The 27,226-nt window shown below is 37.7% G+C and overlaps 1 protein-coding gene across 1 annotated transcript in view; it reads left to right on the top strand.

Annotated features, from left to right (window-relative positions):
• DCC (DCC netrin 1 receptor) overlaps positions 1 to 8,695 on the top strand; it is a 1,173,370-nt gene extending 1,164,675 nt beyond the window's left edge. The window contains exons 28-29 of the mRNA XM_034996274.1: positions 3,634 to 3,776; positions 7,256 to 8,695. Of these exons, the coding sequence (XP_034852165.1) occupies positions 3,634 to 3,776; positions 7,256 to 7,345 (233 nt within the window). The 3' untranslated portion in view covers positions 7,346 to 8,695. The remainder of the gene's footprint in view (positions 1 to 3,633; positions 3,777 to 7,255) is intronic.
• The last annotated feature ends 18,531 nt before the right edge of the window (positions 8,696 to 27,226 follow it).

Genomic DNA, 27,226 nt, shown 5'->3' with positions numbered 1-27,226 from the left:
TAAGTATTTTAGATACAGGATAATACACTGTGGATCTGCCCAAGTGTTTAGGATCCAGGACAGAAAATACACCACTAAAATATACTTTTATAGTGGGAACTGTAATTTTTCCACATGCAAAACCACACAAAAAGGTAGTCAAATAAACATTAGGGAATTTTACAGAACAGCCTAATAAATTCTAAAATAATCTTTATTTTTGTGTGTTTCCTGGTATAAAACAGGCCCAGCTTGTTTGAATTTCCTACATAATAAGCCCTGCCTCTGTCATTGACTTCTTCTTGTGTCATTCTCTTTGTAGATATCTATGTTAAAGTGAATTGAAAGTGGCCGGTTAGCTCAGTTGGTTAGAGCACGGTGCTGATAAAGTGAATTGATTAACAATATGCGTTAGATATACACTGCATATGTTTAAGAGTTAAATTGTCAATTTTTCAGACATAGTTTAGTTTATTAAAAATGTTAAAGCTAGGGGTAGCCTGGGTGGCACAGTCGGTTGAGCGTCTAACTTGTGGTTCCGGCTCAGGTCATGATCTCAGGGTCATGAAATGGAGCCCCTGTTGGGTTCTGAGCTCAGTGCAGAGTCTGCTTGAGATTCTCTCTACCTCTCCCTCTGCTCCTCCCTCTTGTGCTCTCTATCTCTAAAATAAATACATAAATCTTTAAATATATATATAAAATAAAAATTTCAAAGCTAAAAATTTTTAAATAACATAGATTTCATAATCAAGAACATGTAAGTCAAAATCATAGCAAAAATAAATAAATAGAAGATATGTACAGAAATCTGTGTTAGTTTTCAAAATGCACGTACTCTGTTAAATATAGGGAAGGAAGAGGTGGCTCATGGAATGTTCTAATAGAAGCAGCTTTCTATGGCAATAAAGCTAAACTCAGGTTTAAGCAGAACATGGTGAACATTCTAGAGGGGAAGATAAGCATAATTCAGGAAATGTGACTCGAAGTAGGGGTTCACTAGATCGGTTCTCAAGGTTCACCAGTCCTCAATGAAAATTCCTCTTTAAACTTTGTGCTTTCACTTAAGTAATCACCTGCAATATTAATGTGAACTACACATATTGGAGCCTCTGGAGAGCCATTTTATAGCACCACTTTGCCAGGGGTTTTAGTTCTGCCTTTGTATTTGAGTTTAGAACTAAGTTAGCTCCAGAAACATTGCATTTATAGTCAGAAGCTAAAGAGAAAATGACAGAGGGAGACTTAATATACAAAGAGTTTGTTCACATCCAGTGGAGACCAGCTGGCATTACATTCTCCAGAAGAAAGAAGGTTTTCCTGTTATTCAACCAGAGGAAATCGGTAGTCTTAAACTGAGCACGTAAGACCAACCCACGATGACTTCTGCCATAGCAGTCAGGGCCACATTTATAGGGCTGTTTTGTTTTAGCCAAACCAACTCATTCATCATATTAAATTAATGATGTTAATTGAAATTGTGCTATTTTTCTAGGACTTTGCTATTTAATTTTAAATGTGTTTTGGTTTTGCACAATTCGCAGCGGTTTTATAGCATAGTATAAGAATTCCAAGTTTATAAAAGCTCTGCCATGTGTTCAGCTTGTATATATTTAAATAGCATAGTAATAAAAGTAGTTTAGATCGATGCTGGAGTTTATTAGAATGTTGTTTTCCCCTTTGTGTTAAAACCCAATTCAACCATGAGAAAATACAAAACAATGTAAGAAGTAGTTTCTACCCTGAAGTTACTTACAGTCTTTGAACTAGATCTCATGGTCTTCTACATTGCTTCTTCAAAAAGCTAACTTTAATTGGATGGGCTAGATCAACATATTATGATAAACCCTTAATTTGCTCAGTGGAGTTAGATAGATCTTGGTACACACCTGCCTGCCCTTTCCTAAATGTGTGAGCTTGGGTAAGTTACTTTGTTTCTTCTCTCCACTTTAACATCCTCATATGTGAACTAAAAATTCACATATTGTTTTGACAATTAAATATTCGTAACAGGGTGCCCTCTTTGAACAAGTTATAGGGATCAGCCCCTTTAATTACATAATCTTATTTAATCCCTCCCAAATTATCATTCCCATTTTACAGAAGAAACAGGCCAACAGATGTTAAGTCAGTTGACCAAGGGATTACGTAGCTAGTGCATAGTTGAGCTTTCCAGGATCTGAATGTAGACTGGACTGATAAATCCCAAATTCTTCCCCACTATGTTTTTTGGCCTAAAATGACTTAAAGTACTTACCATAGGTCTGGAGCTTAGTAGACACTCAGTAAATATTATTTCCTCTCTTAAAGAAAATGATTCACATTCCTCCTGTTTTTATATTTCTTTTCATCTGAGCTACCAAAAACTTAAGATCACCCTCTAGTGATTAGTCACTCCAATTGCAAACTTTTGATCCCTGAAGTTTAAGAGTGAAAGAATGTAAGTATGAAGGAATTCATGCTAGGCCATATAAATATGAAAGTATGAGAAAAGGTGCTGTGTTATGATTTATCATTATTTTGCATAGCATATACCCAATTGCTGGCCCCTTAGACTGTTCTATTATTTTTTTTCCCAATAAACAAATGCCCACAATTTCTTTGATTGTAAAATAACCTCTGAGTTTTATTAACTGGAATTATATTTACCAAAGTATGATCAGAACAAAACATTTTCCCCAAAATACATATTAATAGACCATTGGGATCATTAGAACTCATTGTTGATGATACAAAAGAACTCAGGCAAACTTCTTTCCGTGGTTTAATTCAATACCCTCCGAGGTGCCTCGTTAGCACAGTAGGTATTGTGTCAGTCTCATAATTCAATACCCTCTGTGCTGAGGTTTTGGTTACAAAGCTCAGAATGACAAAGTCCTTAGGTATGTGAGGTATACTAGCCAATTCAATAAGCCTTCATAAAACCTTTGTTTTAGGCTATAAGGACAAATTATATTAATTAGTGCTCTAAGCTAAGCAGGATTTATAAGGCAAATTTCAGATCCAAAAACAAAAGGTAGCCATTGTTTATAACAGACAGAAAGTTCATCTAGTAGAAATTCAGCAATTCCCACAAATGATTTTATTTTATTGAGAGAAGCTATACTGATCAGGACAGAATAATATCTTTTTTCTTTCCCAAAAGAGAATTAATAATGAGATTCTATGAGTTTAGCCAGTAGGACTTTCTTTTACTATAACATCTAATAGTCATTTATAGGTCAAGAGTGACCATCTCTTTTAACTGTACAAATATTCCTTGGTACTGTTAAACAATTGAGGCTTTGCTTAGGCAAGCTAGCTTAGGGCTTTCTGGCCCAAAGCTGGGACTGGCACCAAATGAGTTCCACTGACACTCGGTAGGGTGTGATGAACAGTCTGGAGCTCCCAGGCAACCTTTCACAGCATGATTTGGAATCCACTTGAAATTACATATGACTGGTGGAGCTTCGTCTGGAGAGGCCTAATCAGAATTTGTCTTCCATTCAGTAGAAATAAAATGAGCCCATTCATTGTGTCATAATTCATCTCTATACTACAGAATGAACAATAACCTAAAATCAATGCCAACCCACTGGAGTTGGCTTCCACGCTTGAGAGATTGCTCCCCAGAATGTTTTATACATTACTTTCATCACTCTGTGTTTTCTATTTCAGGACCTACTCTTCCCAAGACTCATGTTAAAACAGCCTCTCTTGGGTTGGCTGGAAAGGCAAGATCTCCTTTGCTTCCTGTATCTGTGCCAACGGCCCCTGAAGTATCCGAGGAGAGCCACAAAGCAACAGAGGATCCAGCCAATGTAAGGCTATCCTTGAAATTTATGCTGCGTCAGGTGAAGCAGTGACCGTTGCTATACTTAAAAACCAATCTTAAAAATCAAGCAGATTTAAATAATGTGTGACTTTACATACATACATACACATACAGGTATATATATGTATTTCCTTGCAATGGGTTGACATACCTTGGCATTTGACTACATATATGATGATTCTTTAAAACAACAACAACGAAAAAATAGTAACAAAAGCTGTACTCTGAAAACTTTTCTGAAGTTATCAGACACGTCGCTTCTAAAATCACACAGTAGCCTAGAAATATAGAATTGAGAAGAAAAAAATACAAAATGAAGAAATGAAGGCAGGAGTTTAAGAAGAAAAAAGAGAAGGAACTGACATAATTAGAAAATAAGAGGAGAAAATTTAGTTATTTGAGAGAAAACATTTGCTAACTAGAGGAAGAAGCTAAAATGTGATCAAATTAGAAAACTCAGAAAGAAAATAAATGGAGACCAAAAAAAATCTAAATTTTGAGAGAGCAAAAGAGAGTTTAAGAGTTCTCCCAAAAATGCATTATAAAAGATATTTGAAAAGATGTTGCCTAAAGGCAGAGATTTAGAAAACTCTGGAGTGTGTCTGAATATATTTGAAGAGAAAACATTTAAAAAGAGAACAAAGAACTATCATATCATATACCTTGAGAAATCACAGTGGAAGGGGAGAAAAAAAAGATGAGAAAAACAAGTTAGAATCATCTCATTTGAATGAACAATAAATTTTTTCTTGACTTTATCATTTTTGGTACTACAAACTATAAGGTATTTTAACAACATGGAAACCAAGGAATCTGGATATGTGTTTGTGTGTGAATATTTGGCAGAAGTATATGATTAATATACATTTCGTATACTTTAAAAAGGTTCAAATTTAGAGTGCAGTATTCGTTTAGTCTCAGGGCTGTTGGCCATACCTCAAGTCAGGTCAAATTCCTAAATTTATGTAATATATCTCATCTCATAAGGAATTATGTCAGGTGGCCCATATTTGTATTTAAGGTTGATTCTAAAGAGTGACAGTCAAAGCTATAGTATTAAAAGCAGTAAGATTATACATTAAAGGATACACAGAAATAGGGCAAATAAACTAGACCAACACTGCCCTATAGAAATATAATGTGAACTACATGTGTAATTTTAAATTTCCTAGAAGCCACATTAAAAGATGTGAAAATAAATGAGATTAAATTTTAATACCATCTTTCATCTAACCCAGTATTTCCAAAATGTTATCATTTCAACATGCAATAAATATAAAAATTTGTCAAAAAGATATTTTACATTTTTGTACCAAGTGTTCAGAATCTGGTGTGTATTTTATATATATACACATTTCAATTCAGACTAGTCACATTTCAGAAATCCAGTAGTTACATATTGCTAGTGGTTGCTGTGTTGGACAATGATAGCTAGATAATTCAAAAAAAAAAAAAAAAACCCAAACAACAGTTAAGAAATGACTTACCAACTGATCACCTCCCTTCAACCTCTCCCTTCATATGTAGACCAGTCTTTTGAGCAAAACTGACTACTTTTCAATCCCCATTAAGCTCTGGAGATTATGTGGTATATGACCATTCATTGGTATGCTGAGATTTCTATAAGAAGGTACCATTTTCAACATATTTAATATCATGCATTCGAGCTGTTTCCTTAGTGGCTAGAGTAGGTTAGTGCCCATCCCCCATATAATCTCTAGTGGTATGCTCTTGGGATCAACGGTATTTATTTGGCAGGATTACATACCCATTCTGACCAGGTAGTGAGTAATGCTTTCCATCCTACTCAGAGCTAGAAATCATGACTCAGGCCTCATTGTTTCAATAACTTAATCAAATTGATGGACAAGAATAATCAAGCAGGACAGGTCTGTATTATTCAAAATAAAGGGTATGTTGGAGGGCGCCTGGGTGGCTCAGTTGGTTAAGCGACTGCCTTCGGCTCAGGTCATGATCCTGGAGTCCCAGGATCGAGTCCCGCATCGGGCTCCCTGCTCTGCAGGGAGTCTGCTTCTCCCTCTGACCCTCCCCCCTCTCTTGTGCTTGCTCTCTCTCATTCTCTCTCTCTCAAATAAATAAATAAATAAATAATCTTTAAAAAAAACAAAAAACAAAATAAAGGGTATGTTGGAAAAGAAAAGAAAAACTAACATTTATTGAGCAGGTAAGACCCACCAACACTGACTTATTGAATCCTCCCAGCTACCCAATGAGGCAAGCTTGTTATTCCCATTCAACACAAAATGAGCAAGTATATGAAAGAACGGGATTCCAATCAATACCACAGCCTTATTTCTTCCACTGGCTAGCCATCAAAATTACTTGGGAAGCTTTAAAGAGAGAGAAAGAGAGAGAGAGAGATTGTAACCATCTTAACTGCGTCAGAATTTCTGAGGCCAGCAATGGGGGTATCTGTTCTGTGATAACTAATGATCCAGTATTACTAATGCCCTGATTCTCGTGGCTCCCAGTGAGAGTTCTAGAGACTATGTATGTTCACTAAGACTTCCAAGACTTCCTCAGTTCAACCTCTTCATTGTACCCACCAGTCAAATGTGCTAGAATATTGCCTTTACAACTGTGCATACAGGCAACTCTGGTTTGGGGTGAGAATTTTCTTTCCACACACAAACTAAAGTCATAATCTTCAGACCTTTCATTGGTCAAGCAAAGCCCATCAAACTCCCTCACAAAAATGTACGTACGTTGTGTTATGAAAAAAAGGAACATGGTGATAGACATTCTGTTCAGATCCTGCTGGGTGACCTACGGGAAGGAAAAAGGAGCAACATACTGAATATGCACCCTGTGCTGGTCACTGTGATAAACAGGCCACAAGGTGCTCAGAATAGCCTATGAAATAGATGACCATCATCATTTTATAGCTGAGAAAAGCTGTGGATCAGAGAGGCTCACTAACTTATCCGAGACCACACAGTTCTACGCTGGTAGAACTTGATATGAAATGAGATTTTTTTTTACTCTAAAGCTTTTTCCTCGACACAGGGATGAAGTTAGTGAAACACGATGCAGTCATTCCTCTCATCACTACCTCTTTTATTACCAACATCTTCATTCAGTGATTATATTCTGAGCACAGCCTCTTGCTATGGCTGTGGGCCACTGTGTCATGCTTGATAACACAAAGTAAACCAACTAGATGTGGCCACTGCCTTCATAAAAGGAGGTGTCGATATTCGCCCGTCCTTTAAAAAAAAAGATTTTATTTATTTATTTGACAGAGAGAGAGAGAGCGAGAGCAGGAACACAAGCAGGGGGAGTGGGAGAGGGAGAAGCAGGCTCCCCGAGGAGCAGGGAGCCCGACACAGGGCTCGATCCCAAGACCCTGGGATCATGACCTGAGCCAAAAGCAGACACTTAACAACTGAGCCACCCAGGTGCCCCTTCACGTGTCCTAACTCTTTGTTCTCGTTCTTTCTGCAGGTGTATGAACAGGATGATTTGAGTGAGCAGATGGCAAGCTTGGAAGGGCTAATGAAGCAACTTAATGCCATCACAGGCTCGGCCTTTTAACACGTCTTACCCAATTGATGAGGTGTATTTTTCCGGGAACTTTGCAGCATACCAATTACCCATCAGCAGCACACCTGTGTCCAAGAACTCTTGACCGGTATACAGGTCAACCACCAGGACCACTCAGTTACGGAAGATCCTGAAGCAGTCCGGAGGGAAAAAGCATCCCTTCTTTCATAGGTATCAGGAAATTCACAATGGTTACCATGGGGCCCCTAAACAAAAGCAAAGATCCATCCTCACTGCAATGTCAAGGCTGAAGCTGCTAGCCGAGTCCTGGGTCTTTGCCACTGCAGTGACCACACTGTCCTAACTAAGGCTTGGGTTTTCCTTCAGTGAGGCCTGTCATTTCCTTTCTGTGTAGGTCTAGTCTTACAAAATGCAAGTGCGTTATCCAAGCCTGTACCATGCCATGGCAAATCAGTGCAAGCTCATTATTTTGTTTGCAACTTCAAAGTACAGAGCACCCATGGAAATTCTCCCGCCACATAGCACCAAAGGATTGGATGTTTTCTTGACAGCACAAAGAGTAAATAAGTAAACAAACAAAAGGCAGTGAATGCTTATGTTTTGTAACTCAGACATTCATCTTGCACAAGTGGTGGTTATTAGCCAGTGGCGGTAAAATTCACCCATTTTAGCAAGTATTTGTAAATCCACCCTTGGTTAATATTTATGTCTGGAGAACAGGGAAGTAAAAATCTGCAACTAGGGGCATCCAGCCAGCAGCAATCCGTTTCCTGAAAGAGGATACAATATGCAGTCTTCTCAGACACACGGTAATTATGTGCTTAAGCTTGTAACAGGACACTTTTCAATTGGGGTGGCTTTTGTGCCATATCACACTGTGATGACATTTCAAAGCTTCACCACGGCCATCTTCCTCAGAAGTCGGGCCAGAAGAGCTCCCCCCTTCATCCTGTCCCTCCCTGAGTTCTCCTTGGCAGCCAGCCTTGGGCGAGGTGGCCGGCTCCACACATCGCTTGGCCTCCTGACCAACATCCCTGTCACCCTCTGTGGAAATGGCAGACTCCCTGAGAACAGGCCCTGAGGAAGGGAAGGAAAATGGAAGGCAGTTTCACGGGTACCTGTTCTTGAGTGATGTCACTTCCTCCAACAGGCTCCTCACTGACTTAGAGGGGGCAGTATTGGTCAGTGGTGACCACCAGGCCCTGTTGTCAAGGGAACCTTCTACACTACGCCTGCCCAGAGTCAGAGAGGAGCAGAGGGCAAGGTGTCACTTGATACTTCTGACACATTATAAATCCAGTGGATACTTTCCAGAGCTGCATCTTCATTGAACTAGAATTTTAAACTGCTAACACCATGTTTATCTACAGCTTGGAACTAGGTGAAATTAAGAACATTTTGTGTGCACCCTTTTAGTTTCTAAATTTTCAGCCGCATTTGGAGTTAATCCCTGTTTATGCAGCTGAATTGCCAAAAGGGAGCTAGTTTGCATATTTGTCAGTTAGGCGACTTGAAAACCCAATAAGAGAGTTTCAGCTGAATTATTCCTTTCAGCTCTCTTTGATTTCAAGCTTGAGTAGGTCATAATTTTAAAAGAGCATGGAAGGGATAGGATCTTTACAACCTAATAGCTCCTTTTATTAGGTGGGTAATTATATATGAATCCCCGAATAAAATATTTTGAGCAAAATGGCACTGTAACAGAAGTAATAATTCAGATTATTTTTTTACAGTTTTATGTCGGGAAGGAAATCTGATGTCAAAGAGAGGGGTCGTTCAAATGGTTCATTAGAAAGTCCGGTCCATTTGTGAAATTGTTCCTTCAACAAGAGTGCTTATTCAATTTACTAAGATTTTCTTGAAGTTCTTCTGAAGAGCTATGTGACGTTATTCTATGGAGCAGATTACTCTTCTTCAAAATCTGGACACTTAGGTAGACAACCCTCCACTGACCGGGAACAAGGCATTTCCTAACATAATGTTGAATCTTGCAGAAATAATTCATTACTTCAGAAAATGTTCATTAGGCTAGCTTTACCCTCTCGAGGTCCTAGAATGCCTCCCCCATTTCTAATACTAATAAATAAGTAACATTCTCTGATGGTATTTGTTATCCAAGGAATGTCATCCTGAGTGCTCTGTTTGGAATGGGCTACAAATCTCAAATTTCAGATTGAGTATAGACTGTATCTGGACAATCAAGAGAATAGCATTCTTCACAAAATTCTCAATGACTCTAGTCAAAGTCCCTGACCTTAATAAATAAAAATTTTTAAAACTACATGAAAACATGCATTATTTGTTTTCAGCACATTTCTGGTGCATGCTCTTGAAGCTTTCTTCATTAAAGAAATACAATGCTTTATTTTAGTAATTGGTATTGCTAGTAAGTCTTGCTTCATGCCTTGAAGATACAGTAGAATCCATTTAAATTCTCTCAAGAGACTCTTCTGTGCTTTTGCCAATGATTTTAATATGCAATGACTTTGCCACAACTTTTGTAAAGCTCTGCTCCTCACTCTGCCAAAGAGTTCACATGTGTATATAACTGCCTGCTCAAATTTTCAGGTAACTGTTTAATTTCCAGTCTTCTGATCTCTTGACAAGAAGCAATCTGTGAAGACTGCAAGATAGCCTCTATTTTGTTCCTTACTCCGAGACTAGTTCATAACATACAGGGCTCTTTAAGCTCATAAATCTCTCTGACTCCCGCAGGGCGATGCTTGACAGCCAACCAGCAGCTCTGCCACCAGGACTCATTTCTCCCTGAAAAAGAAGAAAATAAAACGTGGCAGGGCATGCTCAGGACTCCCCTGCATTGGGCTGAACTGTCAGGCAAGAGCCTCCTCTTGAAAAAGTCTGGTATTTTTCTTCTGTATTTCATACCGATGAGAAAGCTATTTTTCTTTCCTCTAGAAATTTCTTCATTTGTGAAACTCACAAAAATGCAGAGAGCTCAAAATGCATAAGGCAGGAGGATGCTCTAGCCAAAAGTTAAATATTTCTTAGCGATTCATATTCGGAAAAAAAAAAAAAAGTCATAGCAACCTCTTTGTAGAATATGCTATAACCTTCTAGAATATGTAAACAATGGAATTTCACATTTGGATGTTATAAAATGCACACTCAATTGAACAATCTGGAAAAAAAATGGAGAGAAACAGATCAAGATTTAAGAGGTAAACTTATTAAAGTTTCCCATGAGGGATTAGCTATAACATTTTTCTCTTCAAAATATGGGGTGCTTGAAATGACATGTATGTTTGGTCCTCTGCCTCAGTAGGAGCTACAAAAGGAGAGTGGCCCAGCATTAGTGTGTCATTCCCATCAATATTTGGAAACTTTAAAGTTTGGCACTCACAACTTCTCCAATAAAGAATCTCTAAGTAGAGGTTTTCCTGGAAAACCTTCATAGTCTGTGTTTGAAGATGGTTGCTCATTGTTATCCACCCTTTTGATACATCTGGCTGTTGACTTTGTTTAGAGAAACATCTAAAGTCTCCAAATTTAACAGAGGGTTTCATTTGGCAGCTGGACTGTCACTCCAACAACAACAACAAAAAAATGTCACCTCTAAAGAAATCACCTTACCATTTCAGATGAAATTGTATCCCAGACTCAGACTTCTTATGGTTTTAGAATTTCCATCTCTAGTCCATAAGAGAGAGACAGAAAAAATTTCCTAGTTTTAGGTGTGTTTAGAGAAAACAAAATCCTCTGAATTTTCAGATAGATGTGGAATAAGGTTGCTTTCCCTCCCTCAATCAACTAGTTGACTTCATACGATCACAGACCGTCCTGAAGGCCAGAGTAGCCTCCCTTGCCTGTTCATAACCATATATACAATACAGAGCCCGTAACCTAGCAGAGCTTCAGAAGCAGGCATACACACTCACATCCGCCATCTCTCTCTTTTTAAAATTACTTTCAAAGCAACATTTTACTCATGGTGTCTATTTCTCTAGTGACTTTCAGAAATCACTTAACTATTGCACAGAATAGCTTTCCATGGGGTTCCCCTGTTTTAAATTACATTACTTAGAAAATCGTAGATACTTTGTGCAATATTCCATTCCAATGAAAAATACACATTCCCATGCCTCAGTGGACTTTGCTATCCAAATACCTGCTTCCAAAAGGTAATGATGAAAAGAAATGCCTATTTCCTGGTCAGTGAGGTTACATAAGAGACAAATACCATGCCCATATCAGCAAATAAATATCACTTCTGGGCTCTGCATTGCCGCCGCTGGGTAACGTTCACTTGGCGACTTCTGGCCGCACTCTCTGAAGGACTTCTCCTGCTCTCAGTAGAGAGCCTTTGCACAGTGTCATCCTATAATTTTTTTGTTGGCTGGACAGCAACAGCAAAACTCTGCAAGATGTCACAGATGCATGGGCCAAGGGATCTCACTGTGTGCTGAAAGTGTTATTTTCAGATGCAAGAAAGGAATGTTGGAGAGGAGGAGAAGGGCTGTTTTTTATTATTGTAGGGTAAACCTGACAATTCTGACCTTGGTGAATTGTCAGCTTGTTTGGGGGATGGGTGGGTGGGTCCGGGGTGTACTTTTTATAAGTAATATTTAATTTATTATTTAGAGTGGCTTCTTTTTGGATAATTTATGATAAAAAGGGAGATCTGGTTGGGAATCTAGATATGGCTATTAAAGCTGCAGTGTTCCATATCTCAGAGGGACCACTTTGGAAATGAATTGTCCATTGCTGAGTATGAGGATGCGTCCAGGCAAAGCCTCCACTGAAGCTTCATCATTACCACCTTCTCCCTTTCCAGGGTCATTCAAACAAGATAACACCAAATCTAAAATAGTCTGCTAGCATTTTGCAGATCAATGCTACTCATTCTCTCAAAGGGCTTTGCAATTCAAACTGTTATTGTGCTAGTGGTAGGTTTATTTGGTAGAAATGGGTATACTACAGCTTTAACTAGCCTTAGTGGAAAAAAGAAATTTTTTGTTGCTACAAAACACCTTTAAAAAAAAGAAAAAGGTATTTTGAGCCTACAAAGAGTTTCTTTAAATTGTCAAGACTCTAGCATTGTTAACCAAATTAGACTAGTGATTGCAATATTTAAGTGTAAATCTTGTTCTATGAGAAAGGATACTTGCTTACAGTTTAAAACGGTGACTGTTTCTACACTCGATCTTGTATACTACCACACGAGGAAAAGGGGTTTTGTAATCACTGTAGAACAGTCTCATATTCATTTTTTATAGAAATGTTATTCCAATGGTGCATTTTTTGTTTAATAAATAAAGTTTTGATACAAAGTTCTTTCTTCAAGTTATTTTTATTAAATGGCTGACATTAAAGGCACCCAACCCTCATCCCTGCCTGTCTATTCTTACCCTCAGGCTACATACTTTTTTTGACATCTGTGGCAGAGGCCACAGTGCTCTGCTCTATCCCCTTGGATCCTTCTACCATTTTCATGCACATGCACAGTAGGGCTGCAATCCCAACAGGCAATAGCCATGACTTTTTGTTGGGGGGCTGCCCCAGGTTGCCAGAACCCACTTTGCCTGCATGCACAGGAGAGCTGGAAATCCCTGATCACACCTCAGCAATAGCTGCAGAATACTCTGGCCTTTTTGCCCCTGACTGGGACAACTCTGTGGTGTAACCCAACTTACCTCTAGAGTTTCTGTGCAGGACTGAGCCAAAGTGGCTCTGAGGAGAAACAGGGCTCCCTTGCGTGGCTTGCCTCCTTTCTCTTTCCCTCCTCGCCCATTCCCCTAAAGGTCTCTCCTGGGAGCACTTCATAATAAATCACTTTTACACAGATCTTCATGTTGGGGTCTGTTTTGGGGGAATTCACCCAAGACAAGACCCTTCTATTTTTATTTCCATTTGAACACACCAATACCAATAAATGTAACGCTCTCTCCATCCTCCAGATACTTCATTCTTATAGTATCAATAGCAGAACTGGGGATGCATATGCACTGAACGAGATATTGCTATGTGTATCGAAAGGTTAAGTTGGGCATGTTATCTGTTCTCTAAGAGAAAGCCACGTATTAATAAAAGTTTTATTAACTCTTTGGGGCAAGCAAAGAACTATTCACTAAGCTCTTCCTTGAAGACAATGCATCACAGGTGACAAGACATGTGGGGTTTTAAAAGTCACCTAGATCTTCCTGTCTTTCTCAACTCATAATCATTCCATCTAGAGGAAAAAAATGTGTTGAAGATCGCCAAGACCCTGGAGAAATTGGAACCCTTGTGATGACAAGTGGGCATATACACTAATGCAGCTACTGTGGAAAACAGTTTGGTGGTTGCTCAAAAAATTATACATAGATTACCAAGTGATCCAACAAATCCACTCTCCAAAAAAATCGAAAGCAGGGACTTGAACAGATATTTGGATACCTATGTTCACAGCAGCATTATTCACAACAGCCAAAAGATGAAAGCAACCCAAGGATGCATCAACATATGAATGAATAAATAAAATGTGGTCTATGCATACAGTGGAATATTACACAGCCTTGAAAAGGAGGGACATTCTGACTACAACATGGGTGAAACTTGAAGACGTTATGTTTTGTAAAATAAGCCTGTCAAGAGAGTACAAATAGTGTATAATTCCATTTATATGAGGTAGATAGAGTAGTCAAATCCATAGAGACAGAGTAGAATGGTGGTTGCCATTGGCTAGGAAAATAGGGGAATAGGAAATAATTGCTTAATTGGTATCGAGTTTCAGTTTTGGAGGATGAAAAAGGTTCTGGGGATAGATAGTGATGATGGTTGCACAACATGAATGTACTTAATGTTACTGAACTGTACACTTAAAATGGTTAAAAAGGTAAATTTTATGTTATGTATATTTTAGCACAATTTTTAAAAAATCTCCAAATAAGGATATTCCAGAGCCATCTGCTATAAATGCTGATATTTATTCTTTGACTCCTGAAATATAAATATGTTAACACCAAAATGTTAAAAGAGATTGATCTGCAAGAAATAGAAGCAACATATTTACCACAGTCTATTTTCTCTCACACATTTTACACTACCATATTCAACTGATGTAATCATATCTTACAAAAGAATGTTGTGCTACCATAGAAGACTATCACAGATGATTACTTCCATAGAAAACTGGTTATTTGAAGAAAAAATAAAATGGATTACTGGTGTCTGACCTAGAAAGGAGAAGGCTAAGAGATTAATTACTCTCTGCATTGCAAAAATCTTTATGGAAGAGATTTTTGGAGTGGTCAAAGAATGAAATATTCTCTATCTTAAATACCTTATGATGCTATAGTTAGATAGATAGTAAATTGCATTAATATGTGTGCAGGTCTGAAGGAAGGTGGCATGTCAGAGAGGTCCACTCAGAGCCAAAATCCAGAAAGGTTAACATTGCCTCTCTTTCATGGAAATTTTCTTCAATTTATTAATCACTTGTCTGTTTCACTTATTCTGATGTGTTTTAATGGTGTACCTACAATTCTTAAAAATTCTTCCCAATTTCCATCCTATCATTCCACTTCCTCACTTCTTTCATGCATTACTCTTTTCCTAAACATTATTCACAGCCTCTCGGTTGCATTCACATACTGATTCCATGTTTGTAAAGCTAAATCTGTCTTTTCTTCCTCCATTAATGGTTTTAATTCTGCAATTGCATTTTTAATTTCCTTGTGACTTTTCCTTTTCTTACCCATCTTCTTATTTCCTCACTTTGTCTTTTTTATCCCATCCCATTCTCTCTTGATTGTATTCCAATTCTGTTTCAGAGAGCCCATATTTCTTTGTACACTTGAAAAATGCCAGTTTTCTTTGAAAGAAACTCCTTCTGGTTTTGTAAAAGAATTATCCTATAAGCCCATTATGTCTCATTACTTCAGCTTGTTCTTATCTTTATTTTAGATTTAAGTATTCTTAATCTATCTATTCACTCTGAGGTGAAGGAAAATCCATCCAGGCCAATGTGTGTCAACCGTCTGTGTGTGTGAATGGCTCGTGGCCCCATTTTATGACCCCTTGTGCTCTGTGAGACTTCTTCCTGAGCCAGCCGGTTGTCCACAGGTCCCAGCGAAGCTGTCGCTCTCTCCTGGCTTTCATCTAGGGTCTTCCCTTCCGTCTACCCAACTCTTACAGTGCCAGTTGGAGTACATGAAAATGAGCAAAACTCAAGAAGAAACAGATGCCCCATCTCCTCTCTACCTCAACCTCTACCAAGAATGCCGTAGACATGAGAAGTGACCCAAGGTCATTCGTTTCTCTATCCTTTCTGCTGAGTTCTGTTCTGGCAGTTTGCAATAACAAATGAATGCAGTGGAGAGAGATCAGAGGGAGGAATAAATAACTGTTGTGTGCCTGATGAGTTTTGAGGCCATGAGAGTGATGCTGGCCGGGATTTGTGGTTGGCATAAACTTTTCTCTTGTGAACCGAAGATCCGTTTGCAGGAGATCACTGGCAATATGGTGAGCATGGTCCATCTATTGCACTTTCTTAACATTTTCTTGGCCTTATAGTCCATGAAAAAAAAAAAAAACCTTCCTGGATTCTGTAGAGAAGTCCAGCTTCTCAGTAATAATGCCTTCTTCTTCCTCTTCTCCCTCCTTTCTTCAAGCATCCGTTTTCTGAATCCCTAGATGTAATAATGGGAAAGCAAGATTTGCCATAAGGGGCAAATCTCCAGATGCCATTGTAACTGTTGAACCCTAGGTGTTTTTTTTTAAGTGCCTATGCTTTATCCTACTTTCTATTTACCCAAGTCTAAGCTTAACCTATATTTTATTTACCAATTTCTTATTTCTGTGTTGCTACATTATTTTTTTCTTTCATCTGTGACTAATCTCTCTCCTTCACCTTAACTTTAGAAATTCATAATTTGATACAATAAACACTAAGCAATTATTCCTGAGATAATCCAAATGTTCTCATTAGCAGTTCAAAAGATTTCTTGAAATAAATAATGGAAGTAATTTTTCCCAGATTCCTTTTGGGTTTTAATTAACATTCCTCTTTATAAATTAATGACAGTCCTTTAATTTCCCTGTCTTTGCTAATATCTATTCTGACTCTTTATGTGAGTTTGACAAAATACCCTTTGGTAGAACAATTTTTCACCTTAGTATTTCTTAAGGATTAATTCTTATAATATTCTTTAAATCTGTGGTGGATTCCCTCAGCTACTTCTCTTTTTATTCAACTGAAAACTGTTCTTTGGTGTGGAACTCTCAGCAACAGTGGCATTTTAATTTTGCAAATATGACTCCATATTTGTCGTGGATTATTCCTAGTTCTTCCCTAAATCGGATGTTTCAAAAAATTAACATCACATTTACTTCATAGAGATATTGTAGGCTTAAATTAAAATTAGACAATGTAAATGAAGTTCTTAGTACAATATCTAGTACTTGGCAAAAGCCTAAAACATGCTACTTCTGTTCCTTCTGTCTCTGCACTCAATCTTTCCCTTTAATAATTATGAAGATTTTTAGATGTTTTAAAAGATATAGATGGGGGGGGCGCCTGGGTGGCTCAGTTGGTTAAGCAGCTGCCTTCAGCTCAGGTCATGATCCCAGGCACCTGGGATCGAGCCCCACGTCGGGATCCCTACTCAGTGGGGAGCCTGCTTCTCCCTCTCCCTCTGCTGCTCCCCCTGCTTGTGCTCTCTCTCTTTCTGTCAAATAAATAAATAAACTCTTAAAAAAAAAGATATAGATGGGAATTTAGCAAATTTATGGTTTGGGAGTGGTTTTAACTTCTTAGGTATTATTTATAGCATGCATGCTGATGTCAAAAGCAGTTTACAGAAGGATGGTACTATTAAAAATAATTTTCCTTTTTTTTAACATATATATCCAGTATTTATTTAGTGCTTTTATTCACATGAAAGACATAGTACTAAGCGAACCAATGAACCAAAGAATAAATCCATGCATCTTATGTATTTATCCACTAACAGACAAGAAAAAAGTGTGTGTCTATATACATACATACATATATACATGGGGATAGTTCAGATGAGACAGTTCTATTTTTTTTTCTTTTTTAAAGATTTTATTTATTTGACAGAGAGAGAGAGAGAGAGAGAGTGAGAGGAGGAACACAAGCAGAGGGAGTGGGAGAGGGAGAAGCAGGCTTCCCAAGGAGCAGGGAGCCCAATGTGGGGCTTGATCCCAGGACCCTGGGATCATTACCTAAGCCAAAAGCAGACACTTAACGACTGAGCCACCCATACACCCCACATAGTTTTAGATAGGTAAAGATAAAATTCCATCAGATTACAGTGCATCAAACAAAGGCTGATAGAAGCCTCATAGGGAAAGTGGTATGTGGGAAGAACTTTAAATAATAAATAAGACTAAAATCTTCAGAGATTGAAAAGGACTATTCAGATCAAAAAAGTTATATAAGCAAAAAGATACAAAGATAAGAATTTACAGGACAAAAATTGGAACTAATAAGTATCTCAGGGTTTTTTGTTAAGTATATGGATTGTGGAAAAAAGTAGGAAGTATATTTACAAAGTCAACGGAAGTTATGTAATGGTGATATAAGATATTTAACTTAATTCTGTAACTAATAAGGAAACATTGAAAATGGAATATTTAGTTTTTCATCCACAAATGTCTGTTGAATACTTACTATGTACAAATGACTGAGCTGGTACTGGAAAAGCAGCAGTGACCAGTATGAATATGATTGCTGCCCTTATGGAGTTTATAATTTACTTGTGGGGACAAAGAACAGATAGGTGCAATAATTGTAAGGAGTGCTACAAAATAAGATTATGATATGAAATAGTATATCTTTAGGAATTATCCACAATTATTGATGGGGGATGGAGACATTTATTTTAGATAGGGAAAGACGTCATCATAGAGGTAACATTTAAACTGAAACCACAGAATACCAAAGAGCCATCCGTGTGAATATTGGGAACATAGAACATTCCAGAAAGGGGAAAACTGAGCAAAGGCCCAGGTTGGGAAAAGAGCTTGGCTTATCCAAGGGCTGGACAGAGGGTTAGTGCAGTTGCATTTCACTGAGCAGGAAGAAAAATAGAATGAAAAGATTAAGGATTTAGAACTAGGCCAAATCACACTGTGCAGTGCTTGCTATTGAGTTTAGATTCCAAAGGAAATAATAGCCAATTGAAGGCACAAAGAAGAGAATTAAAATCTGGTTTATATGTATCAGGATAAAAAAATGAGCACACTACCTCAGATGTGCAAGATTATGTAGCATTTTTTATTGTCTATAATTGCTTCTGTCTTGCTCATGTTCCCAATTCTTATTGGGTCGTGAGATAAAGCTCAATCTTGCCAATGAAAGGAGTCTGTTATTTCTTTTTCATTTAAAGCAGCTTCTTTCTATTTTACTAAGTCCTTTTGGATAAAGTCACTAAATTCAAAGTTCTAACTCCCTGCCACAGCTTTGTTTCTCTTCCCAAAGTTCCCTACCATTGCCAATCCTTCCCAAGATGGCTTCTGGGGAAGCAGGTATGTTCTCATGTTGTGCTTGACCAAATATGGATCCTCTCTGCTTCCAGTGAGTGACCCTTTATTCCATCTCATCTCTTGGAACTCTGTTGGCTTTTAGCACCAAGGTTTGCATCTGGAGACACTGAGAATCTTTTCTCTCAGCACAGTAGAATCCCATGATTCTCCTCACTGATTTGGCCCAATCTAAGCTTTTTTTTTGGCACTATTAAATCTCTGGGTCTCAGCCTTGTCTTCCACCTGGCCCCTAACTAGGCTGTCCACTATGTAACTTTTTTTTTTAATTAACATATAACATATTATTTGTTTCAGTCTTACTATTTCATCAGTCTTACACAATTCACAGCACTCACCATAGCACATACCCTCCCCAATGTCCATCACCCAGCCATCCCATCCCTCCTACCCCCCCCACCACTCCAGCAACCCTCAGTTGTTTCCTGAGATTAAGAGTCTCTTATGGTTTGTCTCCCTCTCTGGTTTCGTCTTGTTTCATTTTTCCCTCCCTTCCCCTATGATCCTGTCTTGTTTCTCAAATTCCTCATATCAGTGAGATCATATGATAATTGTCTTTCTCTGACTGACTTATTTCGCTTAGCATAATACCCTCTAGTTCCATCCATGTCATTGCAAATGGCAAGATTTCATTCCTTTTGATACCTGCATAATATTCCATTGTATATATATACCACATCTTCTTTATCCACTACATAACTTCTATCTAAAAGCCAGTTCTCCTTTGCCCTTGATGATCCTAAGGTAGACTCAGCTCTCAACTTAGGTATCTGCTAAACGCCCTGCTGAGAGCATACTGGAATAACTGGGCTCCCTACTTGCTGTATGTAAGTGGTATCCCCAGTACTCTTTCTCCTTGCACAAGACACTGCTTTTTTTCTGTAGTAGTGGCCAGGCTTCTGGGATGTTCCCTTCCAAGAATGTTGTAGGCCACAACAAATAAGAGTCCTCTGGTTTTGGCCTCACTCCTTACTTGTCTAGATTTTCTAACAGCCTTTGCCTCCTTGCCCACAGGTTTTACCTCATAGAGTTGTGCCAGAACCCTTAGATTTAACTTCTACCTTTACCTGCTGATATGCCATGTCTTGTCTAATAGAAACTTTCTGCTTACTTTTCAGGTTTGGTGACAATTCTTCTTATGTCATATCTTGAATATCTTCACTATTTGTGTATTATATCAGTATCTTCATTTCCTCTGAAGCACTGAAACCATTTGGTCAATGGTTATGAAGCCACAAGGCATCAAGATTTACAGTGAATAGAAATTTTATTAATTTAATGTTTACAAAAATAATATGTCAGATGTATTTGTGTGTGTGTGTGTGCATTAAAAATCAATCTGGCTATTGTTTAGAGAATGAATTCCAAGTAGCAAAAATGAAAAAAAAAATCTGCAGGAAAGGTTTGATGGTTGATTCAATTGTGGTGATGAGATAGAAATGAACATTTGAACTGTGTTTTAGAGGTAGAAATAAGCACATATGCAAATGGACAGGTTGGGGTGGGTTTCTGGTTTACACTTTTAAGTTGGTAGTAACTTTTTCTCTATACAGCAGATTGGGAGAGAAACAGTTTTGGTATGGTGTATGCATAGGGAAATAAAAGTGTAATTTTTAAAGAGCCTGTGTGCTATCCAAAAGGAGATATCAAAATGTAGACAAATATTTGAATCTGGGAACACATAAGAAAGATCAGGCCTGGAGACATAAATGAAGAGGTTTCCAATATGTGAATGCCATCTAAAACCATAGGAATATGCATGGCAGAGAGAGAAAGTTGGGCCTTTGGGTAGAGAAGGAGCAACCAGGTAAGCAGGCTTATGAAGGGTGGCCAATGACAAGCAAAAATGGGGGGGAAATTCAGGAGTTTTCTATAGAGGAAAATAACAGAAAAAAACATTGGTATGGCAGAAGAAGAGAGAAAAAGCATTGGAAACAGAGGAAGGTTTCAGCTGTGTTAATAAGTTGGTAGAAAGCTGGGTAAGGCAAAGATAAAATAGTGTGTATTGAATTTATCAATGTGAAGATCATACAAAGGGTAACCAGTACCCCTAGTTTTCCTGGGATAGCCCAGTTTCTGTACTGTGCCCTCATGTAGTTAATTTCTAGAATAGTAGTTAACATAACATAGTGTCTATGTTCACTTTCAAAATATCTTCATTTGGATGATAGTTTATATAGTCATACTAGCTATTGGTGACTAAATTAAGAGCAGTTTCAGTGAAACTGAAAGGGCAATGGTGGAAGTCAGATTATAATGGATCGTAAATGGAATGGGAACTCATGAAGTAAATATAATGCATGTACAATAATTGTGAAGAAGTTATACTATGAAGAACAGCAGAAAAAGGGGGAGTAATTGGAAGGGTAACTGGATCTTAAGTGCTTTGAAAAATGAACTGCAAAATCACTCATAAAGATTCTTCTAGAAAATTGAGCAACTTCCAAATCAAATTCATCTGTGCCATAAATTTTCAGAGTGAATAGCTGTATGATTTAAGAAAAAGACCTTCAGGCTATGTACAATAATTAAACACTCCAGAGAGTGTTGCTTGACAGGGTTGCCCTGGTTTAGCGCAGGAAATGGGACTCTTTAGAACCAAAGGCAAAAGGACATGCAGTAGCTTTATTCAAGAGGATAGAATGTAATAAGCTGATATCATGGTGACAATCCTAATATACCAGATCCTAACACCTACAACCTTAAAATTTTACCTTGTATGGAATAGAAATGGGGTCTCTGTCAATGTAGTTAAGTTAAAGGTTTTGAGATGGGGAGACTATCTTGGATTATTTGGATGGACTTTAAATGAAATCACAAGTGTCCGTATAAAGGAAACACAGAGGGAATTCTGAGACAGACATAGAATAGAAGGAAGCAATGTGACCACAGATGCAGAAATTGCAGTGATGTAGCCACAAACCAGGGAATGGTGGCAGCCATTAGAAGCTGGAAGAGGGAGAGAATGGATTCTCCCCAGAGGCTTTGGAGGGAGTGCATCCTTGCCAACACTTTGATTTCAATCTCAGTTTCAGACTCTGGCTTACGGAACTATGGGTGAATACACTTCTGTTGTTTTAAGCCACTTAATTTGTGGTAACTTGTTATAGCAGCTACATGAAACCAATATGGCAGGACTGAGTAAAGCTCAGTTCCCACAAGACCATGAAGTCTAAAATGCAACAAATAAATTTTTAAAAAGACAAATGCCAAGTCCAAAGAGATTAAAGGAGATATCTTGGTGGAGACAAGGAGATGGAGTGTTCAATGTTACTGCACAGACAGGCTGGGTTCAAGTGTTTAAAGGTATGGCATAAATGAGGGTCCTTGGTTATTGTCCAGAAGATGAGCTCAGGTTCGGCCACTGGGAGGATGAATCTGGAATGATACAGATCCCAGCCAAAAGCAGTAACCTTAGGGTTGTTGGACACTGGGCTTTGAACAAATGCCTAATTTCTCTGAGTTTGAGGTTGTTGTTTTTTTTTTTCCCTATATTTTTGTCTATAACACAAGGATAATAGTATCTGGCTTGCCTATCTCACAAATCTCTTATGTGCATCACATCAGATACCATATATAAAAACACTTTATTTTTATAAAGTGCTATTTTATAGCTTACAAAGCTTCAGTGGTATTCATTATCAATACTGGTACCCAGGAAACTGTGATCTACTCACCCTTCGAGATCTAAAATATAAGTAAGTGGAAGCATCTGTAGGGGATTTTACCAGAAATCCCATATACGATTAGGATTCAAGGCCTTCCTTAAAGTTTCTGGGAACTTCCAGAGCGGTTGAGTGGGAAACGTCAGCTCAGGTTCTTGTACAACCAGATTCTGTTGGCTATCTCGTTGACTCAACTATTTCCTTATAAAAAACAAAACAAAAACATAGAAGTGTAAGTAGCAGACTTTACTTGAGATTGGGTTGAAGACAGGAACAGAAAGGGTGGAAGTGGGTTTTGCATTAGTTGTAGCAATGCAAAAAGTCCAATGTAAAAATGTTCTTCAGCCATTTTCTCAGAGGGAAAGTTCCACCGACCCAGAAACCGTGCAGTCCCTGTCCTTAAAGTCCCTGAAGTTTCTCAGACTTCTCTCTTTCCCTCCGCTTCTTTGTCTCTCTGTTCCGTTCTGTTCTAGTCTTTCTTCCAAGAGCAGACATACAAATTCCTCCCATTCTTTCCTTCAGTGAATTATTACTGACTTTTGTTGTTCAGCCTATTGCTGACAGAGTTTTAGACTTTACCTCCTAACCCAAGCAGTTAATTAAGGTTCTTTCTCTCTAAAAACTATTTCCTCTATAGAAGGAATTCTGTAGCCAGCTGTTATGATAATATAGTGCTTACCCTGATACACGGTAAAATAAAATGAAAATTTTACCCCAGTTTTCTCACATTTATCTAAGTGCAAGGGAAGACTTCTAGGCCAGACTTCACAGCAAAGAAACAATACTTCTTCTTCCTCTGGATCATCTTGTGTCAAATTGGGACCCTCCCTGAAGCTGAAGTTATGAAATGTGATTCCTTTCAAACAAACTTTTTGCCCTTCTCAAATGTATTTTGTAGACCAAAGTCCTGTTCATGTTGCACATGGAGATCAAACTGACAAAAACTGAATGAATGAATGAATTTATAGAATGAATTAATTAATTTAATTTGTTGCTTTATCAACTGTGAAAAATAAAGTACCATGTAAAGTCAAGACCCAAATACTTTTTTAAATAACCTAATTCATAGATTTATCAATGTTGGGTATAACTCTTTGTTCAGTTCTATCTGATTTACTCTCAATAGTGAAGGTATGACTCAAGTCTCCTCAATTTGAGCTGTTTCCCAATGTTGCACAGAGTTTGACTTATGCTGATAATAAATTCAATAATATAATAAACACTAATGAAATTAAATACCTGATATATTCAACATGCTGTGTTAAGAACCTTGTATACCTTATCTTGTTTACTACGCAAAACAACACTTTGATGTGTGAAACACTATTATTGCTACTTTGTTGGTGAGAAACACTGAACTGCTACTTTATTTTGCCATAAGTCACCTATTTAGTGAAAAATTGAGTCCTAAACCCACTTCTGTTCTGTGCTTTTTATCACCAAATTGAATAACATTCAATGGCTACTTCTAAGAAATTCCTTAAGAGAGTGTTTCACAAACTGTGATTAAAAAATCCACCTGGAACTCTTGTTAAAATAATAAATCCTAGGCTCCTATTGTAGAGATACTGATTCAATTGGTCTGGGATAAGTCTGAGAATCTGTAACTTTAACAAGCTCCCTGGTTGATTTCTATTCTCATATCATGTATCAGTAAGAACTCTGTCTACTGCTCTCAATAGAAAATCCAATATGAACTCCTAACTTAATTTTTTAAAAAGAAAATATATTGGCTTAGATACCTGAACAACTTAGGGTAGACTAACTTCAGACTCACCTTTATTGTCAGTTTGTACCGATAGTTCCAGATTGACTCTCCTTGGCCCCGGCTGGCCAGATGTAGATCATAGGTCTATCCCTGAACCAAGCACTATGATCAAGTGGATGGAATTTGCTATTTTCTTGATTTTGCTCTTTCACTCCTTCCTTGAAGCTCATGGAGTGAGGAGAGGGAAGTGGGGGTTACAATGGCTCATTATCAGAAGGAAGGGGAAGTGGATGCTGGGTGGCAAAAATAAGAGATGTACACTAGACTTCCTTAGGTAAAATTATAAGTTCATAAGAATACACTGTCAGCTGCTTTAAGAAACTATCAAAATCATGACTGGAAAGTTTTCCTTATCATACCAAAGATAACTTGACTGCTAAGGTACTGTCCTCCAATCCTGTACGTTCAGACAGATTACCCCACAAAACCATCAGTATTATTCATATCATCTTTATGTCTGAAGGAGATACATTTTATTACATTCTTGGACATATACTCTTTTCCAATGCAGAGAGAAGAGAAATGGACCAAAATGAGTCTTCTCATTTTGCAAAAATGAGTCTATCTCAATTCTCTTTTGCTTACATATTTAAAAAAATCCAATAATTTTTTTGTAAAGGTTACTGGATTCATGTTAAATTATAAACTGACCTTTTTGGAAATTCACATCTTGGAGTTTTTGCTTCAGTTTAAAGAAGGAAAATGTTTACTAAATTAAGATGAAATAACTTTACTGCCTATTTGCAACTCTCATTTAAAATTGGATATACTCTATCACTGAATATTTCCTAAAATGAAACTTTATAACCATCTGGATTCAATGCTTTCTTGCTGATATTTCTTATAGCTAAATGGCTTCTTAATGACTCTTTTGATCCCAAAGGATGTATTAGATTCCAAAATTATGTGTTTAGATAACCCAAAAAGAACCCAATTTGATTTCTGCAGCTTCTTTACCTATAATTGCATTTCAAAATTTTAAGGAAATCAGAGTATTTTTTCTCAGAAGTTCTGAATCCTGAGAAAAACCATAGCCAATATTATTATTCTTTGTTATTATATATATCATGATATATATTATTGCCCTCCTTTATTGTCCTATTCTTCTTTTTGAAATGGCTGTTGTCCATCTGCTCCTTGCTCTTCAACTTTACTTTGTACCTCTGGAGGTATAGCAAACACTGAAGAACGAGTAATTTTTACATATTGAATAAAGCTATCAATTAATGTTTTCTTCCAGGCATAATGAAATCAGATCTAGAATAAATACAGAGCTTTCTAAAGTCGTCTCAAGATTTCTTATATAGGAGAACAGCTCATGTTAATTCTCTATAAATATCTTTTTAGATAAACAATTCAATGTTGATAAATGTTATTTGAAGAACAGTAGCTAAGACTATGCTACAAATATGAGCTATAAATAACTATTAATATCTATGGATATGTAAAGCATCCCAGTTACATAATTTTCCTCCCTTTCTAGCTTATATTTTAATGTTAATACTAGGAGAAGGAGTGAATTAGAGAGATTATTTCAGGTAATTACTTTGAACACAGATGAACCTCAAAGTTTAAGCCACTAAAAATAAGGCCCCTGAACATTATTTTCTTTATGTGTAAAAGTTAGGAAATGACAGCTAATGCCAGAGTTACTTTTGAACTTTGGATCTACAAACGTGCTCATGGCACAGAATACTCATTCCACACTTTCTAAACATTTTTCAGTTTTGCTCCTTCGCTACTGACAAGTATTGCATCTTAGTGCAGAATTACACAAAATAATTTTAGCATCCAAGTATGAAAAAAGAAAATAGAAAAGTAAAACTTTTCTCCTGAAAACAAAAGAATTAAAGGGCAATAAAATGGAATAAATTGGAAGTGACTTTGAGCTCTTCTAGACCAATCTTCAAGAATGTTCAAGACTTGGGTGAAATAGATAAAAAGAGATTAAGAGTACACATATTGATGAGCACTGAAAAATGTATAGAATTGTTGAATCATTGTATTGTATACCTGAAACTAATATAACACTGTATGGTAATTATACTTTAATAAAAAATCTGCAGTTTAAAAAATAAAATTGAATTGAATTGAATTTAAAAAAAAAAAAAGAATGTCCAAGATGTGAAAGCTAAGGCTTCTAACAGTCTAATGGTGTCTCTTTCAGTTTCTAGGGCTCAAAACTGAACTCGAATAAAAGTGGGAAGTTTGTTGGTTCATATTATCAAACCTCAGTAACATTAGAAAGCGCATAAGCAAACCAGGCACAAAAAGTGCTCCAGCAGATTAGCCGTTCCAAGACTGGACTATATCTGCAGCTGCTATTGGATTGTGTCCTCGGAACCTTGCACCAGCTGTAATTAATGCAATCTGTGGGACGAGCCCTTTGATCTACCTTGGGGATTGTGCCCTCACTTGGACCAAGCACTGTGGGCAGGTGGCCCAGTCTGGGCCAAGTGGCCACACCTGTGCCTAAGGAGAAGGTCCTGTGCTTGGCAACTGCAATCAAAACAACATGGCTGGGGAAGGGCCAGTGATGAGGAACGGAGGAAGGAGAAGCAGTGTGGGTAAAGGAAAAGAGAGGTGCCCTTTCTACAACATGCTCTTTCTGCAAGAGCGTCCTCTTTCTAGAAGAAAGTATTCCGGAGTAGAAAAATTCAACACTGTCCACTTCAGCATTCTATGTATTAAAGTCTAAATTTATACCATAAAAATACCAAAATGGATTGTGAAAATAAATGAGAAAAACAAAACAAAACAAAAAAATAGACACGTGGGGCGCCTGGGCGGCTCAGTTGCTTAAATGTCCGACGCTTGATTTCGGCTCAGGTCATGATCTCAGGGTTGTGAGATTGAGCCCTGTGTTGGGCTCCGTGCTCGGTGTAGACCCTGCTTAAGATTCTCCCTCTCCCTCTGCCCCTCCCCCAACTCTTTCTCCCTCTCTAAAAAAAAATAGATTTGTGTGTCGAACCA

This window comes from Mirounga leonina, unplaced genomic scaffold (genome assembly GCF_011800145.1).
Source record: "Mirounga leonina isolate KUSES-001 unplaced genomic scaffold, KU_Mleo_1.0 Mir_93, whole genome shotgun sequence".
NCBI lineage: Eukaryota > Metazoa > Chordata > Mammalia > Carnivora > Phocidae > Mirounga > Mirounga leonina.
This window is presented reverse-complemented; position numbering and strand designations above follow the sequence as displayed.